This window comes from Monopterus albus, unplaced genomic scaffold (assembly GCF_001952655.1).
Source record: "Monopterus albus unplaced genomic scaffold, M_albus_1.0 scaffold105.1, whole genome shotgun sequence".
NCBI lineage: Eukaryota > Metazoa > Chordata > Actinopteri > Synbranchiformes > Synbranchidae > Monopterus > Monopterus albus.
The window spans coordinates 2,384,518-2,403,128 of NW_018127985.1; the positions used below are offsets into that span (position 1 = coordinate 2,384,518).

Genomic DNA, 18,611 nt, shown 5'->3' on the forward strand with positions numbered 1-18,611 from the left:
AATTTTTCTAGTATATTACTTGTGTGGTGTAGAAGAGAATTATTTATGTAGAGATACTGCTTGCAAACCAATGATGTAAGATGATGTCATGGGGTAGGACTAGATAAGTCTGACTTCTTCCTACTCCATTCAAGCATATACTAGGTATAAGCAGATTGATATTGGATTAGCATTTGTTGGATATGTGTAAAATTATGTGTGTTGACATATCAACTGGCTTTACATGCTTGAAAGAATAAATCAAATCAAAACAAATCAAAATCATCCCTACTTTACGTTTAGTGCCTAAAAGTTTTGCACCGGAAGGATCGTGGCAGTTTTAAAGTAGTTATCCACATGGGTGTTATTTGTGCTCATGCTAATATTAAACACAGTATAAAGATAATAGTGTAAAGAGTGATGACTACATGAAGTCATACAAATCTACCCTCTTAGATGAGATGGCTGCACCCTCAAGTATAGGTTACCCAGAATCCTCCACATTAGACAGGTGTCACGATTCTCTGCAAATCAGAAGAGTTTGACAAAAGCGTCGTCCAATCACAGAGAAACAAGACAGAAAAGGGTTGGAAATGTACGCATGCGCTTTGTTGCCACGGAAGTACGCGCTGTAACGACTGGTAATGATTATCCATTATCTTGTTCTGTTAAGAGGGTAAACGTACAAGGTTTTCTTCTGTTTTGCTCTTCGGTGCTCGTTATAGTTATTGTTAAGATATTTGTATTGTTGGCATTTCCATTAGATGTTAGTTTGTGCTGTGCTTGTAGCTAAAGTTTTAACTAAAGCAGTTAGCATTCATTTGTTAGCTCTTGGCTAACTAACAACAAGTAATGTAAATGGTATTCTGTCAAGCTACGTGACAGAAAACGTAAATGCTTCATGTTCACTAACATATGATACTATTGTGAACCTTATCACGGAATGTCTTTAGTGGTCTCACGGTGTTTCTTGTATTCATATTCATCTGCAAGATTCATAAAGGCGGTTCAGGTGCATCCGATTCTCGCTAAAGTCTGAAACACCTTGTGACTGCACCGCCATGTCCAGCCAGTCCCTCCTGCTGCTGTTGCTGCTTAGTGTGGGAGTCTCTGCAGTCGAAGTTCAACGCCCTCGCGGCGTCCCTTTATCAAGTAAGCAGTTATTATGTAATTTCAGCTATAAGACAGTTCCGTGAATACATTGTTGAGTGACAGTTATCAGTTCTTTGTAGTTTTGGAGCTGATTATTCATTTCTTTTTTTCAACCTGACAGAACTGCAGTTCTATGAAGAGGGCAAATCTTTTACTTGTCTGGATGGCTCCCACACTATTTCATTTGACAGAGTGAATGATGACTATTGTGACTGCCAAGATGGCTCTGATGAGCCAGGTAGATCTTGTATTCAGTTTTCCTCAGTGCACAATATTAAATGGAATAGTTGCTGGGTTATCCTTTTGTAAATTTAACACTTATTTGCAGGCACTGCTGCTTGTCCCAATGGTAGCTTCCACTGCACCAATGTAGGTTTCCGACCAACTTTTATCCCCTCGTCCCGCATCAATGACGGAATCTGTGGTATGAATTTTAAACTGTGCTGACTAGTTCCTTTCAAGTTTACTACATGGCCAAGATTTAACATCTGCATTTTCTCTACAGACTGCTGTGACACAACAGATGAGTACAACAGTGGTGCTGTCTGTCAGAACACCTGCAAGTGAGAATGTTTTAAAATTATAATTCTATAAATGCTTTACAATCTTAAACCTGAATTCCCCATTGGAGCATCTTCTATATGCTACACACCCAAGTTTCTGAATGTTTTGCTTTTCACAAGTACTTTTTTTCACCGTGTGCGATTTGCAGGGATTTGGGACGCAAAGAGAGGGAGAGCCTGCTCAAGATGGCTGAGATTGCTAAGGAGGGCTTTCTGCTTAAACAGCAACTTATTCATGAGGCCAAGAGTGGCCTAGAAGATAAGAAGGTGTGAATGGCAGGAAAACCTTCACAATTGGTTTGTGTAATAATCAAAATCCAGAGCTCTGAGTTTTGCTTATCATGCACAGAAAAAACTCAAGGCAGTAATGGGAGTGAGCTTAAGCTGAACACATCCTCCTTCTTGCTCACTCAGAATTGACCTGGTTCACACACACAAACTAGGTGCTGACCATCTGATGTCTTCTAAAAAAAAAAAAAACATTTAATTTTAGAGAATTTAAGATGCCAGGCCTTCCAGCTGGATGGTGAAGTCATTGGTGGAACGCTGTAGTTATTCTTCCCTATTGCCTTTGTGACAGTACAGTAGCTTTCAGTGTGGTTACTTCAGACACTTTTTTTATGCAGATCATTTTAAGGCATTGTTTCCTGTTTTCAGGTAAAGCTTATTTGATTATGTATTCATTTATTACTATTATTTGAATCTGTCTCAACAGGCCAAACTTTCAGATCTTCAGGTCAGTAAGAAGGATCTGGAAGAGAAGGTGGAAGCTCTGAGAACTGTAAAAGAGACTGCAGAACAGCCAGAGAAAGAAGCTAAAGAGCGCCATCTAAAGGCCTGGGAAGGTATAGTACATCAATTGTTTGTACAGAGCATCATAGCACAGATGGTATAGTCTATTGTGTTATATTTTTATTTGCCTGAATGACACACACACAAGTTGTGTAGCAAAATACTTCTGACCAGAAATTTTGAATCATGGCAAAACAAGCAAAAACACTGTAATTAAATAAATGTGTAATCTAAATCAAGGATAACACAAGGTAAAATATTATTTTTGTTTCAGATGAAAAAGATCGCATTCGCATGAAGAAGGACAAGGCTAGAATGGCTGAGATGTTTCTTGGACTGGATGATGATGTAGATGGCTTGTGAGTATCATCATCCTCCAGAAATATTAGCACCCTTAATGAAGAAAGATTGACAGTGTAGTGACACTTAACAGGGACAACTTTTTAAGAGCAAGATCAAATTAAGTAGTGCAAAGTCAAAATGCAGAATTTGTTATTCTGGTACCGTGTTTATGTTGCTCTGCACCTCATTAGAAATCCAAATTTCTGCCACATGGAGCTCTTGAAACCAAATAGCATGCGGTAGAGATGAGCATGGCTCTTTGAATTTTTTTTATATCAGTGTTTTTCATATCTAGGAAAGTCAAGTTTATTTATATAGCACATTTTCATACACAAAAGCAGTTCAAAGTGCTTAACACAATGCACACAGGTAAAACATTAAAATGCTTATATTGATAAAATCTTAGAATGCAGATTAGATTAAAACATTAAATGCACATTAAAAACAGCAATTACATGACTTTTAGGATAGCTGTGTCAAACTGGATTCACTTTGTTCTTATTATACCTTTAGTCCTTTACTTCAGTGTTCCCAAGACTAACTTCTGAGGACATCAGAGGTGGGCATACTTTCTTCCAGAAATTTAAAATACCAGTGTCTATAAAGACAGCTAAACAGTCCTAAAAACCTTTAGGATAACTGTGGAAAACTGGGTTCTTGCTGTTCATCCACACTGTCTGATTATTGGTGTGACAGTAAATCAGTGTTGTTTTTTGTTTGCTTTGTTGTGTGTTTCTAGTGGACCTTACTGACTACATTACCTTGCATATCTTACTGTAAATATTAATTGTACATATCTTTCGGTAAATTAGTACTGACTTTACATACTGTAGATACTGTGCACTCTGCACTGCTGTTATTGCACTTCTGGTTAGATGCTAAACTGTATTTCGTTGCCTTGTATTTGTATATGGGTAATGACAATAAAGTTGAATGACAAAGTTGAATCTAATCTAAATCTGTGAATATTATATTTGTATTTGTCACAGCGTCACGGTGGCTGAGCTTCTGTCCCATTCAGAGCTTGACCCAGATTCAGATGGTTCATTCACAGAAGAAGAGGCCCAGGTAAACGTTTACTTTTTGTATTGTTTTTATTAAAATACTGCTGTTAAAATGTAGTTCTTGTTAAATGCATGAATAAAAAATTACACAACTTAAAAAGATGAGCAAATTAAAACGTGAACATTGAATTTGGTTTGTGTAGGGTCTACTGGGAGGAGCGGACAAAGTCGACACAGTAGCGTTTGAGGGTATTTGGGATAATATCAAAGAGAAATACATTTCAGAGGTAAAACATGTTCATTTTCTTATTTTAGTAAACACCCTGTGCAAAAGCCTCTGCGCATCTAAACATGTGACTCTGTTGGCATCAGGCCGCCCCAGCTCCGGTGGACACGTCACAGGAGGACATAAGGGAGCCAGTCTCTGACAATGATTCTGAGCCGTACCCTGAAGATGACATCCCAGAGGATGAAGACGACGATGATGAAGAAGACGAAGATGATGACCCAGATGATGATTATAAGGTATGCCCATTGAGTTTCTCCATCAAAATTATGCTGGATGACACTCAGGTTTATTTAGTAAGTCACTCTTATATGTGTTTGATATGCAGAGAACTCCTACAGCGCAAACTCAAGAAAAAAAGGAGGACGATGATGAGGGGACTATGCCACCCTATGACCAAGAGACGCAGGTCCTTATTGATGGTAAGTGTCTATAAAACTGAATGGCTCATCCAGTCCTCCGCTATGAGCGAGTGAGTCATGCTCTAACATGCCATCAAAAAAGGCACAGATGTGACTGCACAACTATTAATTTGAATGCATGATCGTGAAACTCATCACTCATCCTGTTGGCACAAATAAATGTGTATGAGAAGATTTACTGAACAGCTGTGTTGCTTTTATATGACAGAGGTCTGTTGCTTGTCGCTTATAAAAGCATTAATAGATGAGATGATCTAGATTTTGGTGATTTATCTTATACTTATTGTGTGTGTGTGTGTGTGTGTGTGTATGTAAGCACATTTATGTTTTTGACTGTGGACTGAGTTGTCTGTGAGAGTATATTTTAATTCCATGCATCTGATTCCCAGCTGCGCAGAAAGCCAGGGATGAGTTTGATGAGGCTGAGAGAGTTCTCCGCGACAAGGATGATCAGATCAAGTAAGCACTGAATATGATGCAGCTTCTTTGCCATTAATGCAGTCAGTGTTTCCACAACTGCAATCAGTAGTTATACTGGGCAGTTTTGTTGCACATTCAGTGTGTTATTAGTTGAAAACTGCAAAATAAAATTCACTACTGGATTTGCTTTTTGTCTGCAGAAACCTCGAGAAGGAAATTTCTTTTGACTTTGGACCAAATGCTGAATTTGCCTACCTCTACAGCCAGTGTTATGAGTTAACTACTAGCGAGTATGTGCACACTCCTCAACTTTTGCGGAAACCTTCATTTAATTATTATGTGGTAGTTCTGCTTCTAAGGGACTGCATTTCTCTGTGGCTTTCAGGTACATCTACAGGCTTTGTCCGTTCAACAGAGTATCCCAGAAATCCAAGTATGGTGGATCTGAAACGAACCTCGGGTAAGAGATTATGTTGTTTGTGTTTGTCTGTGAAGCTTTTAAAGTACCCATGACTCATCATGTACATTTTTGCCTTTTTTTTTTTTGTGTAGAACATGGGGAAAATGGGCAGGTCCTGAGGATAATATCTACTCTATGATGAAGTATGAACATGGAACAGGGTGCTGGCAAGGGCCTAACAGATCCACCATGGTAAACCTCAGCATTCAGTCCTGACTTAATGTCTTTCTGTGCCTGATTTTACTGCTGACAATTGTTTCTCATTAGACAAATAAAAAATGAGAGATTCTTTGTCTTTCAGGTTAAGTTAACATGTGGAAAGGAGACAGTTGTGACATCTACCTCAGAGCCCCAGCGCTGTGAGTACCTGATGGAGTTCATCAGCCCTGCCATCTGCCAGGAGCCCCCAAGCCCGGGTTCAGATCATGTTCTGCATCAGGAGCTCTAGATCCACTGAATTTGTGAGTGATGTTTCTGTGTTTGATGTTATGCCTTCAAAAATGAATTGAGACACAATCACACTGTACTGTGTAAGACACATAAAACATGGTTTTCTGCAGGACCATGTCTTTTCCCCAGTAGGATCTGAGTATATAGAAGAGTCAAGTTTAGAGCAAAAATATATTGCAACTGCATTCAACAACTAATTGCCTTTTCTAAACGGTGCTTACTCGACCTGAATTTAAAAACCAGCCACAGTCAGATCTGCATAATGTGAATGTTTAGCATTTGGACATTTTGTTGTGAAGAAAACTCCCTGAGCAGTCAGTGGCAGCTTCCATTAGAGGAAGAGCAGGACGGCAGCAAGGTAATGGCAGCTTCATTTGAGTTCCTTGTCATTGTTGATAGAGGACTAACAATTAATGATGTATGCATTTGATTCACCTATACACGGCATCATTATACTGTCACATTCTACATGTGAAGAAGTGCATCCATCCTTTACTCCAGACATCTTAACTTTGTTTGATGTTTACAATAGAGTTTACTATTATTTTTAAGTGCTGTTGAATGGAAAGCAGTTCATAATAAATTAAGGAAATATAGTAATTGAGTTGTTCTTTCTTTTAGAATAAATATTTAATGGATTTTGCTCAGATAATGTGATGGTTTGCAATATAGTAGTATTATTTATAGAAATGGCTTTCTTGGTGATACCACTGTGGCTATAGGTATTGTGAATAGATACAGTATCATTTGTATCCTCCCTTGAGATAAACAGGGAATAAGAAGACCAACTTTTTATTTATCTTTTCTCAGTTTATTGGTTTAAGCTATGATTTAGCTGTTTATGCTCTTGCTTTATGATAATGATAGCACGGGGACTTTGAGTTCTCTGTCATCAACCTAAATCAACATAACTGCTAAACCCAAAATAACACAAGAGATGATACATCACTAATCTAAATGTTTAGTCATCAAAAATGAAACCTACAGGGATTCACTGCAGCTGAATTGCCAGTTTCCATTAATAACTAGGAGTTTATGACTTAAGCATTTAAGGTATTGAAATAAATGTGTATTCTTGGCCTTTTGCAGGCTTTTCATCTGGGACCACCGTCACTACAGCCGCACTGTTGAGAATGATGGAAATTCCAATCGGTTGTATCATCTATACCTCCAGTTCCTACTTCTGCCTGCTGTTTTAGGGGTGGGGGTTGCTTGTCAAATGTAGTGTCATTCCATTGTTTTGAAATAAACACTGTTTTATCATTGTCCAGACTTGGAAATGTCTTTAATCTTGTCATTACAGCCTGTAGCCATTTTGATATAACAGATCTGGTGGCTTCCAAGCACACTGTGTGCACTTTAACACTTCTACAACATTCCATTGCACTTCTAAAACATGAATACTATGAAATAATACATTAGGAAGATCCATGTTTATTTAAAAAAAGTACCCATATCATTGATTTAAGCAGGAACATTTTCTTCAGTGCTTTCTATCATGCTCTGAAACAATTTAGTACAATATGTAGCATTAATTTAATAATTATAAAGTATATACATAATTGTAAAATACCCATTAATTGAAATTTTATATCTTCATTTAATGATATTGTTTTGACAGTCAAAAAACTGGTCACTCATATTATTTTTTAATTTTTTATTTTTTTGGCATGTAAAGTACAAATAATTAAACAATTCCATGAAAAAGTCTTCAAGCATCTTCAGCTGAAATCCCAGTAATAAATATCCTAGACTAAACTGAAAGGTTGTTTTTTTTCTCCTTCATTAAATTTTGACATTGTTCATTTGGTCATGTTTGGAAGTATGAGATTTTGTCCACTGATATCGGTGTCAGCAGAACTGTTTTGATCATTTTCACCTTTGATTTGTTCTACCATTCCAGGAAAATGTAAGAAAAACATCACTAAGTTACTGCATCCCCTCTTCTAAATAAATAGACACAAAATACAGTTGGTTGAGAAACAGAAGGACCACTCACCCCTTTACTAACCTAGAGACTCCCAAGAAAACCTTCCTGCAGCTTTTCTGAGCTCTGTGACATTTTGCCACAGCTCTTGGCTGGTTTTCTAAAGAACATTTTTGTTTCAGTAGCACAAATTGATATTGCAGTTGATACAGATAATTTCAGTATTGCAATGCTTTTACAGAAACAGAACACTTAATGTAATTTTTTTCCCCATAAAATCCATCAACATACACAGGAAAGCATCTTCATAGCATATCAAACCTAGGACATCCCTCTGTTCCTGGCTAGTTGCCTGACCCTCAAATGGGCCAAAGCCTCGCTACAGGGGCTGTCCCGTGTCTCACAGGTTCGCTGAGTGGTTGGAAAAACAAGACTGTGATTAGATTAAATAATTAAAAGATTTTCATTTAACAAGACAAACAGAACACAGGCAGTAAAGGCATAACATCTAGCACACAGCATGTATGTTTATACACTTCAATTAGTTAAATATAGCAGTGCATTCTTTGACTATGGAGAACATTTCCAAATCGTACTTCTAAAGCTGTTTTTCTATTTGTCCCCCTTTTTAGAAACGAAATGGTGTAACCACAATTTTGACAAACTTAAAATCTTTTAAACTTGCAAATATAATGAAATAAACCATAAATATACACAAAACATACTTTATACGAGGCAATAATCATAATAAATAGTTTTTAAGTTAACAATAAGTTAAAACTACAAGCTTAAAGTCGCCCAAATAATACAAGTTTGTTGGCGCTATTTTGAATTTTTTCTGTTTAAATTATTTTATGTTGCAACAAAAGCTACCACAGACTTTTACAAACACAATTGAACACAGTTTGATTGAAATAAAAAAAATCTAACTAAGTCTAAAATCTGCATACACTGTAAAAAACTTGAACTAATTAAATAATGGAAGAAAAATAACAAACTGTACCCAATCAATGCAACCAAACATAATCTTTGACCCATGTGTGTTTTCTATGGCAACATCAACAACACAAATACGCTAATTTAACAAGTGAATCTTGATATATAAATAAAATCAATAAATTACAGGAAAAATGATATTTGAAATTGACATGGGCTAAAACTGATGATATATTAGACAGTACTCCTTTCAAGGTCACTGAAAATTGCTGTATTAAGTCAGCCAAATATGCAGTTTGTTTGAGCTTGCATGGTCAGAGCATAAATTAGGGGCTGAGGAAGTGATTATGGAAATTTATACTGTAGATCAGAGCTCTCATTGTTTGTTTGATTTTCTTAACGAGCCTGTTCTATTTAATGTTTTTGTCCAGACTTTTACTCCTTTCACTAGTCCACAAACCTTTTCAGTGTGACGTTTAATTTCTTTTTTAAAAAATATATATCATTTGTTCTCAGTCAATATAAAAACAAAGCACATTGCACTTACTGTTCCATAGGAAAATTTTTTTGTCTTTTTAAATGATTATTGTTGTTGCTCAAGCAGTGTAGTACTGTTTCCTGCCATGGTCCTTGGCTCTCTACTGTACATTAGATGTAGGTCTTTGTGTAGGCTGTGTATGAAAGACTTCGGGCTGCAGGGCTGGTTTGTGGGTTGACTGTACTACATCGGACATGGCTGAGTAAACAACTCCAGCTGCATTTCAGCGCGGCCTGTTATCTTGGTTGTTCCTAACGTCTATCACTGGTCCAAGTGCTCGGTCCTACTGTGCTATCCCTAGCAAATTGCTTGACCCAAAATAGCTAGATTAGTCCTTAACGTGGTCAGCTCTGGACACACCAGCAACAATCATTCAGAGTATTTCAGGGAATGAAACAGTATGAGTCAGACTGAAAGATGCCAGAGTAGGTATTCGAAGTGGTGCAATGTTAATGGATCTAAAGGATTAAATTGGCAACAAGACAAAGCAGATGATATAATTGTTGGGGGGAATATATGATATGGATGCATATGATTTTTCCTTTGTCAAGAGGTGAACTGATGCATTTTGATATGCCTTTTGGGGCGGCTTGCAAATGTTTTATTTTAGCACAGTTTAGTGATTTTAGGATTTACAAATGCAAACTGATATGCGCAACTTAGATATTCAAAACTAATGATAACTGAAATTGTAGAGGGACCTTATTCAATAAATAACATATTTGTACAGCAATTACTCCTTGAATAATATAGTTAGTCTTAATTTATCCTTCTTGGTACTGACTTGCAAGACAATTCTTTGGCAAAAATCAAATCAATCTCATCATAAAGAATCATGCCTAGTGTTCATTATGAATCTGCATTTTATCTTTTTATTTGCAAGCAGCTATTCAGTTTTTCAGCTTGATGATGAGCTGGTCTCACTGCAGCTTTGTCTGGGATTCTCAAGTCAAAGAACTTCACTTCACTGCACCACCACTGAAGCAACACTGTACACAAATTCATGACATGAGATGTAAGTGTGTCTAAAGCACTCAGAAGTATAGATGTGCCTGTCAGGTTATACCCCCAACTGTTCAGTTTGACTTTTTTACAACAAATTTCTTAAAGTTTGTGTCAATCATTTTGATATGTTGAATGGTTAAGTTTGTATGAGTACTATGGGTGTTTCTCAAGTCTCTTATATGGGTTGTCATTTCCCTCACTTGCATCCTTTCCTTGTGTCTTAGTCCCACCCACTTATGATGTGAGGAAACAGTGCAAGAAGACATGAGGAGAGAAGAAATATGTTATTAACAAATGACACATTCTTTCCTCCTATCCTTCATCTGAAGTGTCCAGTCGCCAACAGATTTTTGATAAAGGGGTGGGTTGGTTCATAAAAAACTTCCATGAAGGATGGACTCGTGTAACTTCGGTCATGGCTCCTCAAGCAGCCTCCTCGCTCCTCAGAGACTATATATATGACTTAGAATGCTCTTGGTCCTCAATTGACCAGAATGACTTCCATGTCAACCAAGGATATATACTGTAGCAATGATCATATAAGAAACTTGAGAAACACCCAGTGTTCTTTCACCCCCTCTCTAAATCCCCACCCATACACCGCATGCTTGTTCCCTCTTGCTCTGCAAAGATCAGAGGGTTTAAAATAAAGCCATGTGATGTCCCAATTTTTCCAAGCTTAAGAATCTGTAAAAATTCAGCACAAGGTCTTGTTCTTTTGTATGTATAAAAATAGATTTATCTCTAATGTAATCCTTTCAAAGAGATCATCCTCTTTGGCTAACACAGCATCATTTAGAAAAGCAAAAGCAAAAATGTCTTGAATATAGTTGACCTTATTTATTATCATGTGCAGATGTCTTGATATTGAAAGACATTAGCTCTCCCCACGGTAAATCTTAAGTATGGACTATAACAGACACTTCAGCTAAACAGGCTGGCCTTAATGTTTCATTAAGGGTGCCATAAATAATTTTCATGCAACTGGGTTAGGGATATTTTGAGAAAAGCTATTTTTGTGGTAGTGCCAAACAGATCTGAAGCAAATAAATAAATAAATATCTTTCTGTTGTAAACAGAACTATAATGATGATACTTAATTTGCAGGCTTGATGTTGTACAGTCATCTTTTGGGAGGGCAGGAGTTCAAAGTTTGAGAGTAGAGGGATTTTAAATAAAACTGAGGAGCATTTGGCAAAACTGGAGTCACTGGTTCTTTTTCTCCTGAGGGGATCAGTGATATTTTTAATGCTGCCAGGTATCGTTGCTCACATGTGTGACTCTAAATCAGGTTTAAATGTTTTTAGCTATTAAGAACTGCAGTCCTTTTAATCTGCTCTGTGCATGTTGTTATTGCAAAGCACATGTATTCTGCTGAAATGCTAAACTTTGACCTCATTTATTCGGAGAACTTCTCACTGGGCACTAGACTAAAGAATAATACCGGTGCTCTTGAATTTTTGCTCATCTGTGCTCTTTCACTGCAGACCTGCCTAAACAGATCAGTCCATGGGTGTATTGTTTGACTTTTCTTTCATTTTTTCCAGCTACTTGGATCATAATCATATTGAAATGATTACATTTTCAGCTTTTATTTATTTATTTCTATGTAAATTTGAAGACGTAGCCTGCCTTACAGTAACCTATCAGCAAGTACAGCATAATTTAGTTGTCTTCCACATCTTGTTTTGCTTCCTTTCTTGACCTCTTGACACCAAATGACCTTTCAGTTAAAAGGATCTTACACCAAATCATGGTTGACAGAGCTGTGCAATGCAAAATGGCCTATGGATAACATAAAATACAGGTGCAATAAAAAAAAAAAAAAATGATGCAAAAAGTGAAAAAACACCGGTATTTTCCTTTGGCGTGGCTGTATTATGGTGAAACATTTTTCCCCTCGCACTTGTCACTCACTGCCCACAAGAGAATTACTAATGAACACTGTCACCATGGGAGCACTGCCACTCTGCTCTAAGTTCACAAACGGTCTGCTTGTGTTGAATCCATTTTGAGGATATATTAGAAAGAGTACAGGAACTATTTGTTTGTTTTTGTGGTTTAAATGTATAAATCTAGTTACTGAACTGTGTTTCTGTGATACACAAGTATACGATTGTGTTATTCAGCGTGACATTGAGGAAAAGAGTGATTCTGATGGCCTTCAGACTACTTTTCTGTGACTAGTGTTCTTTAATTAACCTAAACCCTACTGGGTCTGAGCTAACAAGCTCACACAGGGTAGAGAAACTGCCTTTATGCTAGGCACCACCTAATGCAGGTCAGGAAACAGTAGTCAAAGTTTCTAGAAAATGCTTACATACTCGGCTATTATAACCACCTTAAATATTGAATATATAGTTATATTTTAATAGATGTATATAAGAGAACACTGTTTTTAAATTTCATTTTCTTTGATCTAAAAAAATCGCTGATTCAAAATGCCCAAGTGTAAAAAAGTGTCTACATCCTCTCCTGAAAGATAACGGGAGAGATGGTGGGGTAAGAGTTTGGATAAATTGCACATATTTGTTCATTTAAATTTTTGATCGTTTTGTTCATCAGTTGTCATTATTTGCCTGAATTCAATCAAAGCACTCAGTGCACATTCCCTGTCACATTCATTAGACTGTCTCCTAAATAGATAGCTCTTACCCCTACCAGCTACATACCCCCTTCTAATTCAATCCAGGCAAATATAGGGAAGGACTAGCATGTTGTGTGAAGAGAAAAGAAAAACTCCACTAGTGTGTTTGTTTGAAACTCTGACTTTTGTATGCTTGCGTATGAAGACATTTGGCTATGTATGTGTGTGTACATTTGTATCTGCATGTTTGTGTTTCTGCTAATATAATATGAGTTTTTGTGAGAATGTGTCAAAGAGAGACTCAGTCCAGGCCCATGTAGAGTGATGGCACAGGGAGCTTAGGTTGCTCTCCCTGCAGGTCAAAGCAGCTGGTACCAGCAGCCTCTCTCTCAGGCCTTGTGCTGCTTGCTGGTCTTGAAGGAAACCTGCAGCACGCGGTCACCCAGGCGGTAGCCATTAAGGCTAGCAATGGCCATGGCCGCTTCATCATAGTTGGTCATGGTGACAAAGCCGAAGCCCTTACATTTGTTGGTGGTGAAGTCACGGATGACCTTGACGTTAGTGACTGCGCCGAAAGGCCCAAAGAGCTGCCACAGGACACTCTCGTCCGCCTCAGGGGACAGGTTGTACACAAAGATGCACCAGCCGGCTCCAGTTGGGCCAGTAAGGTTGACTCCAGCCAGGCTGGTCATGCTGTCAATGGTGATGGGTGAGAATCTAGGGAAGAGAGTAGGAGAACTACCATGGGTGTCATTCTGAAGTTCCACACAGCATTCAGTGCTTTATACTATCTCCTATGGGCATTTTTCTGTGGAAAATGATAAAGCTTGTAGTCGGGTATGGAGTCGGGGGACCCCATCTCCATCACCTCTGCTGTACAGTAAGCAGATAAATATGTGTGGGCACCACAGTGGCTTCAGACTGCCTATACAAAATGACAATGTGCCCTGAGACACAGACACCCACACATTCTGCATGTAATCTCATTTTCTCTGCTGACCAAAGCCTCTGAAAGAATTAATTACATGAATCACAATGTTCAACAAAAATCACAGTATTGAACAAAACACAGAAACCTAGAGAGGGATGAAAAGCAAATTGGAATCAAATCATACAAAAACTGGAGCAAACAGAGGAGACGCAAACGGAATCTGGTATGTCCATGCTGGTGAAAAAAGGGACATTAAAGCAACTGAAACTGACAATGTTAGTTCATAAATAAATGCATACAAATTATTTCTATTAATTAAAACAAACAAACAAACATAAAAAGGTTAAACAAAGCCATGCCAGAATACCCTGCTGTTAGAAGGCTGCATTATCGCTTATTGCAATTACAAATAATCTTTTCTTGTCTGGGCTGCTTCTGTAACATGGTTAATATGGGCAGTGGGTTTTAAAAATTATGGCTACTATATCTGATTTTGAGATGAAGTCAGCAGGTGGTATTCCGGGCACTTTGTTTGAGGTTTTATTTTGGTATGGATGCTTTTGAAAGTACACCTTGGGCATTTACCTCTTGACTCCGTAGCTGGCGTTTAGTAAATTGTCGAGTCTGCAACGCAAGAGGGAGAATGAAGGGGATGCAGAAGTTAGTTGTGAGATCTACAAGGAAGGGGGACTGTCAGTTAACATGTAGGTCCTTCTCCAGCTGGCCTCCAGAGGGCATCCTTCACTGCACTGCAGTCCCAAATCATCCAATCACAAACTGATGGCTTGTCAAATAGTCCTGTGAATATGTGTCTCATTTGGTCTTTATTGTTATTGTGAGTTCAGTTGTTTAAGCTCCAAAATAGGTTCCCCTTTAATAGTTCAAATGAAAGATATACAAATTATGTGTCCTAGGTCATTTCACATCTAGCAATTAAAAATGTAATTTCACATCAAGTAATTAAAAAGTATCAATAATTACTAAGTGAGTATTCCAACCTGTGCAGGCAGCTACAATTTTTTGACTTTGTTCTGAAGAATACCAAAGATGGTATTCGTTTGCCATAAAAAAGTTTGATACAGGAAAACGTTGACATTCATAATTACCCATGTAGATGTGGCCAAAGTTTGGCACCTCCAATCATTACACTGTCTATAGGCAATACTAAAAGGCTTAGTATGATTCTTCGAAAGCAAAATTTTAATTTAGCTTTAGTTTTTGATTGTACTTGGGAAAATCTGGTCTCTTACATTGTTTTTGAGCTGTTATTTGGATCGGGTCCCTTTCCAAGTGAAGGGATCATGCTGCAGTTTAAAAGAAAGTCAGAGAGAAAGAGTCAGAAGGAGGGACAATGCTATATTAGTAATTCCTTCTGTATGATAAAAAATAATATTGTGTAAAGGAAGAGTTTATTAATAAGTTGTGTTAATATAGAAGTAATTTTTTGTTTTGTTTTCGATTACAGAATTTTCTTCATTATAGAACTAGACAACATTTGCTGTTTTTAGGGTGTGCCACCTCACCTGGTGTAGTTTTTTTTTCACTCACTGCTATTCTTTGGTATAGTTGAGCCTTGGTAATTGTCAAAAAAAGACAGACTTGACTTCTACTACTCAATCAGTAAAGAAAAGATGTGCCAGGTTATTCTAAAACAATGCAGTGTTCACACACTTAGCACCTGTAAATTTAAATTTGTGGGATATAGAATTTACAACAAAGCAGGGTAACCTGTGACTTGGTCTTGAAGCAGTACCTTTTTACAGACTGTCTGTTGGTTAGTGATGGACTCTCAGGTGGTGTGAGGTTGGTAAAGGTTCAGTACCTGAAACGCTGAGTCTGGTGATGCAGGGGCCCTGTGTAACGGCGGGCAGCAGTCTGGTACAGCTGTGTCAGTAAGGCCTGGCCTGTCTTCTGGCTGGGGTTGTTGGCAAACTTGACAGTGATGGGCTCAGCAGCACCCAAAGGCTTTTGTCCATTCAGACCTTTAATGGCCTCCTCAGCTTCATTGCGTTTGTCAAACCGGATGAAGCCCACTCCTCGTGATATGCCTGCTCCGAATAAGAAAACAGACCAGTGTTACTACCTTGGCGTCAACAACTGTAGTTGTTGTACCTACAAGTCTCGCTGGCCTGACTGCGGATGACATAAATTGAGTGACAGCATGAGAAGTGAAATAAGGCTATACCTGTAACTTGATCCACTAGAATTCGGGATGTGATGATGCGACCGTACTGGGAGAACAGCTGTTCCATGTCTTTCTGGCTCATGGTCTTAGGGAGTCCACTCACATAAAGGTTGGCATCACGAATCGAAGCTGAGCTTGGTCGGGCATATGATACCTACAACACCCATATAAAATAATAAGTGTTTTGTATTAATAAACCTCAGTCACATCTGTCTCAGAGGGTTTAAAGCAAAGATAAAGAAAGACTTCAAGTTAAAGGAACATGTTAGAAAGACCAAATGAAATTGGATTGAATTCTCAGTTTATGCCCAGCAAATAGGCTTCATTTTGGTTTCCACTGATTTCTTTCTCCTTACTACCCTCACAGATCCAACTCTCTCTTTGCTATCTGTGGACTTAATCAGTGCCTTTAAGCTAAAGCTAAGCCACACTGAGACAGTCACAGACACAAAGCGATGACTGTGACCATTACCCAACCCAATCATCAGTTAACAACCTCAGTGTCAGCTTTGTTTTGCACTGAAAAAACATTGCCCTGTTGATATATTTTCCTGAAATCACCAGTGGCTTAATTAGTGCTTGGCCATTTTTGATGCCTCTGTGTTTATATCCCTTATGGTTTTCTGGTGGGTTACTTTTTGAACATTTCATATTTAGTATAGAGGAGTATCTGATGGGTTGTAAAAGCCATGCACATATTATTATTTTTATGTTTATGGAATCATGGGAAGACATGTGTGATAGATAGTCCAGTTCAATGCATTGTTGGGAGAGCTGTGTTTGTGTGTGATGAAGAGACAGAGTGAGTGTTGTCTCAAATAGGCTGAGCTGCCCTCCCTTTCCTGCCTCTTTCCTTTGTCTCTGTCCTCTGGGGGAGAACAGCTCTACTGGCAAACAGCAAACAATGTAACTGCATCACAAGACTTGCAGGATCCTTGACAACTTATAAACACACTGTTCACACACACACACACACACACACACACACACACATACATTGTTTAAAGGCAAATGTGTTGGTGTGATTATGAATGAAATGTTCAAGGATTTTTGAAGAGAAATATTTTAGCAAGTTGCTTATTGACCAGACACAAACAAACCTGTGATGCAAATTAAAAAGACTTGCATAGAGAGTCCCCTAGCAGTGAGCCCTAAAACCCGGAACTGAGTCAGCAGTTTTGCACTTCCGGTTCCCACCCCCTGAAATCTATGGGATTTTTTAATGGGGTTTTGATTAGACGCCTGAAATAAGGTCTGTGGTTAACACAAGGCCGATACATTTTCACGATTTGTTCCTCAATATAAAATACATTAGAAAATACCCCACTCATGATCTTTAATGCTTTTACGTGTTTTGAAAAAGGCGGTTGCTAAGAAGTGGCTAAATGAGACTACAGAGGCTGTCTGGGATAATAAATGTCATGGTCAAACATGGAGACTCACAAGTCTGCCTTTACATCCTCATTATGTGTAAACATGTGCACTTGCAATCTCTTCTAACTAACTGACACAGCCATGATCACTAGCTAGATCAGTTCACTCTAAGAAGAAAGGATTTTGTAAAAGAACTGAGTGAGTTGGACATCAGAAGCCGCGGTGGTGATGTTATGCTCATGGGACCGTGGTGTAGTTGGTTTATAGGCAAACAATAGCTTTTTACTTCTGGTGAGCATATTCGGGCTTCAAAAATCATAAATTTAGTGCTCATCTGTGACAATTATCTTGCTGAACAAAACACGTAAGCACAGTATACCACTGTTTGTCACAGAGCTTATTGTCTGCAATAATCAAAAGCCTATGGAAAAATCTCATTGACTTTTTGTCAAGGGAACCTGGTTGTTGCTAACTTCTGGGTTGGCCTATGAAAATACGTCATCCCTATGGCACTCTATTATCTTTCAAATGAATACAGGTGTTTGGTTTCATCCATTAGTAAAAAGCACTAGCGCCTATTGTATACACAGACAGGCAGCAGGAGGGTTGTGTGGTGCAGTGATTAGGGTCTTCTGGACAAGTCAGGGGGGGACTTGGTGTGTTTGGGGAGCAGAGGCTGCCCTATAATTAACCCTCTCCCTGTCGCTCCCACAGTACAGATGGTGCCTGACGCCCATATGGCCTCTAATCCTGTCATTGGCATTCTGCTCTCTGAGCTACCCCCTGCTCTTCTGCTGCTGCCCCCTTTCCTCACATCCTCATCCCTTTATATTTAACCATCCTGAAAAATCTAAAATATACAGTATTGGCTAGATTTTTAAAATGTAATAATAACTAACTAACACACTATAATGCATATTAAGAGGCTAATTATAGACAGAGCAATCTATGTATATATACAGTAAAAAATTAATTAATGGCATAATGTAAGATTAACAATAAAATCTAACTGGAACGATAATTTCAACATAGCTAAAATATTATGATTATTGTGAATCAATACGATACATATAATTGTTTTTCCAAAGAGTAACCAAATCTGGTATTCTGCTCATTGTTGAATCAGTTTTAAGTCAGAATTAAAGTCCCTATTCATGGACAGTCATTTGAAAATCACCTGCTCTGCTCTCTCAGAGATTTGATTTCTCAATCCTGCAGTTTGTTTCAGTCTTTGATCTACTTTGATCAGGTTGGGGGA

At 38.1% G+C, this 18,611-nt stretch overlaps 2 protein-coding genes across 17 annotated transcripts in view; one reads left to right on the forward strand and one right to left on the reverse strand.

The window, feature by feature from the left end:
- Positions 1–510: 510 nt before the first annotated feature.
- Positions 511–7,142, forward strand: prkcsh (PRKCSH beta subunit of glucosidase II). Of its 4 annotated transcripts, none has more exons than XM_020610582.1 (18): positions 511–620; positions 973–1,131; positions 1,253–1,369; positions 1,460–1,555; positions 1,637–1,694; positions 1,844–1,961; positions 2,410–2,539; positions 2,761–2,845; positions 3,818–3,896; positions 4,036–4,119; positions 4,205–4,357; positions 4,447–4,540; positions 4,930–4,999; positions 5,161–5,250; positions 5,346–5,420; positions 5,513–5,612; positions 5,722–5,881; positions 6,960–7,142. In XM_020610582.1, the coding sequence occupies exons 2-17, from the start codon at positions 1,041–1,043 to the stop codon at positions 5,866–5,868; spliced, it is 1,587 nt and encodes a 528-aa protein (XP_020466238.1). In that variant the 5' UTR covers positions 511–620; positions 973–1,040; the 3' UTR covers positions 5,869–5,881; positions 6,960–7,142. The 4 variants fall into 4 exon arrangements, with proteins under 4 accessions (XP_020466238.1, XP_020466240.1, XP_020466241.1 ...); XM_020610584.1 differs by having other exon boundaries at positions 614–655; XM_020610585.1 differs by lacking the exon at positions 511–620 and adding an exon at positions 649–668.
- A 376-nt stretch (positions 7,143–7,518) lies between these two features.
- Positions 7,519–18,611, reverse strand: part of elavl3 (ELAV like neuron-specific RNA binding protein 3) — a 19,533-nt gene continuing 8,440 nt past the window's right edge. For 2 of the 13 annotated variants that reach the window (XM_020610409.1, XM_020610410.1), the window contains exons 4-8: positions 15,980–16,133; positions 15,617–15,845; positions 15,045–15,098; positions 14,380–14,418; positions 7,519–13,601 (exon numbers count right to left, since the gene is read on the reverse strand). In XM_020610409.1, coding sequence (XP_020466065.1) covers positions 13,253–13,601; positions 14,380–14,418; positions 15,045–15,098; positions 15,617–15,845; positions 15,980–16,133 — 825 coding nt within the window. In that variant the 3' untranslated portion in view covers positions 7,519–13,252. The remainder of the gene's footprint in view (positions 13,602–14,379; positions 14,419–15,044; positions 15,099–15,616; positions 15,846–15,979; positions 16,134–18,611) is intronic. The other 11 variants (XM_020610415.1, XM_020610417.1, XM_020610421.1 and 8 more) reach the window with 9 other exon arrangements.

What these genes read in the sequence shown, in the direction of transcription:
- prkcsh (XM_020610582.1), top strand. Translation starts at nt 1,041, where the DNA reads ATGTCCAGCCAGTCCCTCCTGCTGCTGTTGCTGCTTAGTGTGGGAGTC. An exon ending in GACAAGGATGATCAGATCAA is followed by an intron (nt 5,000 to 5,160) that starts GTAAGCACTGAA and finishes TTTTGTCTGCAG; the next exon opens with AAACCTCGAGAAGGAAATTT. An exon ending in GGCCTAACAGATCCACCATG is followed by an intron (nt 5,613 to 5,721) that starts GTAAACCTCAGC and finishes TTTGTCTTTCAG; the next exon opens with GTTAAGTTAACATGTGGAAA.